This window comes from Lathyrus oleraceus, chromosome 7, assembly GCF_024323335.1.
Source record: "Lathyrus oleraceus cultivar Zhongwan6 chromosome 7, CAAS_Psat_ZW6_1.0, whole genome shotgun sequence".
Taxonomy (NCBI): Eukaryota; Viridiplantae; Streptophyta; class Magnoliopsida; order Fabales; family Fabaceae; genus Lathyrus; species Lathyrus oleraceus.
This window is the reverse complement of record NC_066585.1, coordinates 104,467,600-104,470,612: the sequence shown is the minus strand read 5'-3', so window position 1 is coordinate 104,470,612 and position 3,013 is coordinate 104,467,600. Positions and strand designations below refer to the sequence as shown.

The window sequence follows — 3,013 nt, the reverse complement described above, 5'->3', positions numbered from 1 at the left end:
TCTGCACTTGTCTATAAGTAGCAGGTGCCACTTTTTGTGCCCATACCACTTTATACCACTTTTTACCAACTTTTCCATTTTTTGTACTTTCTCTTAGATATTTTACAGCATTGTTAGGAGGGATTTTTGATGCCCTAATTTCTTTTCTCTTCATCTATCAACCATCTTCCACAAAAAGAAGGTGGATTCCCATCCAACTTCGATCATTCGACTTGGATGTTGATCAACCCTCTTTTCTTACTTGCCGACCAAGCTACCATGAAAATGAGTAGCTAAGTCTCCATTTGTCAAGGTTAGATGTAGGTGATTTCCAAGCTTTGTGTGTAAATGTAAGGATCCTCATTTGTAAACTCTTTAACGGTAAATATATGATGAAAACTTTGTTTCTATTTAAAACTCTTTGTGTTGGTATTTGATCGAGAGATGTTTACCGATTCTTGACCTAGGTTTTCATCCAAACTTGTTTGTTAGCTAGAGATAGTAACGAATGATTTTGTTCACCATAAGGTTGAACCAAAACGTTGTCTTTTTGATAGATTGTGTTCGAGAGAAACAATGGATCAAAATGACAAAACTCACAATGGGTGTTCGAGAGAAACGCATTGAGAGGACCTTGTGAAATAATTTATCATCTAAAGGAGTTTATAATATTGTTGACCGTGCAAAAACATGCAAAGCAAATGTAATCATTGAAACCTAACTTTGACAATATTTCTCATATTAATCAAAACATAACTTTTACCGCAATTAATTACTTTGTATGCAAGATAACTTGATTAAAACCAAAACCCTAGTGTTACATTAAGTTAAGATTAATTCAACCATTGAACGGCAGTGATATCTTACAATCTCTGTGGATACGATAACAAAACCCGACACTTAAAAACTGTCTCAACACCCGTCAACTAGCAGCATAGTGCCTCCTTCTTCTTCGATGAGGGCAAATACGGGCACGACACATGCGTCCGAAATAGTTTCGTCTATGGTGAGTTTGATGCCTACGCATTCGATATCCCACTCTGAACCAATTCTGACTTATGTTGGACCTAGGGGACCTCCTCACACTCCTTCACTGATTAGGGACATTCCAAATAGGTCATTGGTATCCCCTGGTTTTTCAATACCATTTAGCGATCGAGAACAACCATATGGAATGCCAACTTCAATGATGGCCAATCTACAGAATATGGGTTCTACTTTTTCGAAACCAGCGGCTAACATAAATTCACCAGTACAATGGTCCAGGATAAACGTGGGTCGAACCAATCAGGCGTTAGGTTTAAGACACCCAGTACAACTACCCATTCTTACCAATAATTCTGTAGCGGCATGAAGACAACAGATGGACGAAAGCAATCATGAAATGGTCCAGATGTTAACTAAAACTTTGGCCACTGTGCTAAATCCTTTGATTCAGAATACAACTCAGTCAAATCAACAGATGACAGCACAAGTGGCTCGAATGTCTGAATTTCTTAGTATACCTCAACATCAGTGTCCCCTGCCCAGGGATTGGGTAAGAGAGAATCAAGAGCCCATGTTTGAGGAGGACCTCACCATTAACCAGATCCCACAAAATCAAGGGGGAATAGTAGTACCTCCTAGGATCGAACCACATGTACCCAGGGAACCAAGGGTGTTAATGGTAAATAGGAATGAAAATGACGATGATATCATACGGCAAATTCGACATGATGATGTGACAGCGGATAATAATCTAGCAGCTATAGTCGAGAGAATTATGGTTCGAAATGGGGTAAATTTTGGTCTTAGAAGACCAAATTATACATCACCTTTGGCAGAATATGTCTTACAGACAGATGCGTTCCTGAGGACCAAAATCCCCAAATTCACCAAGTTTGTCGGGGATACTACTGAGTCTACTATTGAACACGTGGCGAGATATCTAATTGAAGCTGGAGATATGTCAAATAACGAGAATCTTCAAATGAATTTTTTTCCAAGTTCTCTTACCAAGAATGCTTTTACATGGTTCATAATTTTTCCCCAGAATTCGATCCATTCATGGAACCAGCTAGAAAGAATGTTCCATGAACAGTTCTACATGGGGCAAACGAAGATAAGTTTGAAAGAGTTGGCTAGTGTCAGACGAAAATTCATTGAGCCAATTGACGACTACCTGAATAGATTTTGACTACTCAAAACCAGGTGTTTTACGTAAGTTCCAGAACATGAGTTGGTCGAAATGGCCGCTGGGGGCCTTGATTACTCGATTAGAAAGAAATTGGATACTCAATACCTAAGGGATATGGCCAAGTTGGCTGACAGAGTTCGACAGGTAGAACGTTTAAATAAAGAAAAGGCTAGAACAAACAAAGGTAAAAGGGTAGCCTATGTCGATTTTAGGAAAGATCACGAAGATTCATGCCTTGAAGTTCCAGACTTCGACGATACTGAGATCGATCTTGCTGAATTGACACAGGGGCCACCACATGCATGCAAAGTTTTGGCCCCTTCAAACGGGAGAAACCCTGTCGAACCTGAAAAGAATGACAGGTTTCCTAAGAAAACATATACTTTCGAAGTTACGAAATATGACGAAATTTTCGACCTACTGGTTAAAGATGGTCAAATGAAAGTACCTTCGGGTGCTAAAGTACCTCCTTTAGAACAAAGAAAGAAACGAGGGTTTTGTAAATACCATAATTTTTTGGATCATAAAACGTCTCAATGTTTTCTTTTCAGGGATCTGGTGCAGAATGCAATCCATGAGGGAAGACTCAAGTGCGGTGATAAGCCACAAAGCCAGGTGAAAATCGACTCTGATCCTCTACAAATTGCTGAAGCTCATTATACTAAGCTAGAGGAGGTGAATTTCATTGAAGCTGCTGATGATTTCTGTATGACCGAAGTTATTGAAGACTTCGTCCATGAGCCTTTCATGGTTAAAGTACATGAGTACTTCGAGCAGGCACCTCGTGATGGTTTGGCCCTAAGGGGTATGGAGGACATTGAGAAGGAAAATGTTGAAGGCTCAGATATCGAGGATGCT

At 39.7% G+C, this 3,013-nt stretch overlaps 1 protein-coding gene across 1 annotated transcript; it reads left to right on the top strand.

Annotated features, from left to right (window-relative positions):
- Positions 1 to 1,642: 1,642 nt before the first annotated feature.
- LOC127102255 (uncharacterized) lies at positions 1,643 to 2,155 on the top strand. Its single transcript, XM_051039652.1, has one exon. It carries the CDS (start codon positions 1,643 to 1,645, stop codon positions 2,153 to 2,155), a length of 513 nt encoding a protein of 170 aa, XP_050895609.1.
- Positions 2,156 to 3,013: the final 858 nt, after the last annotated feature.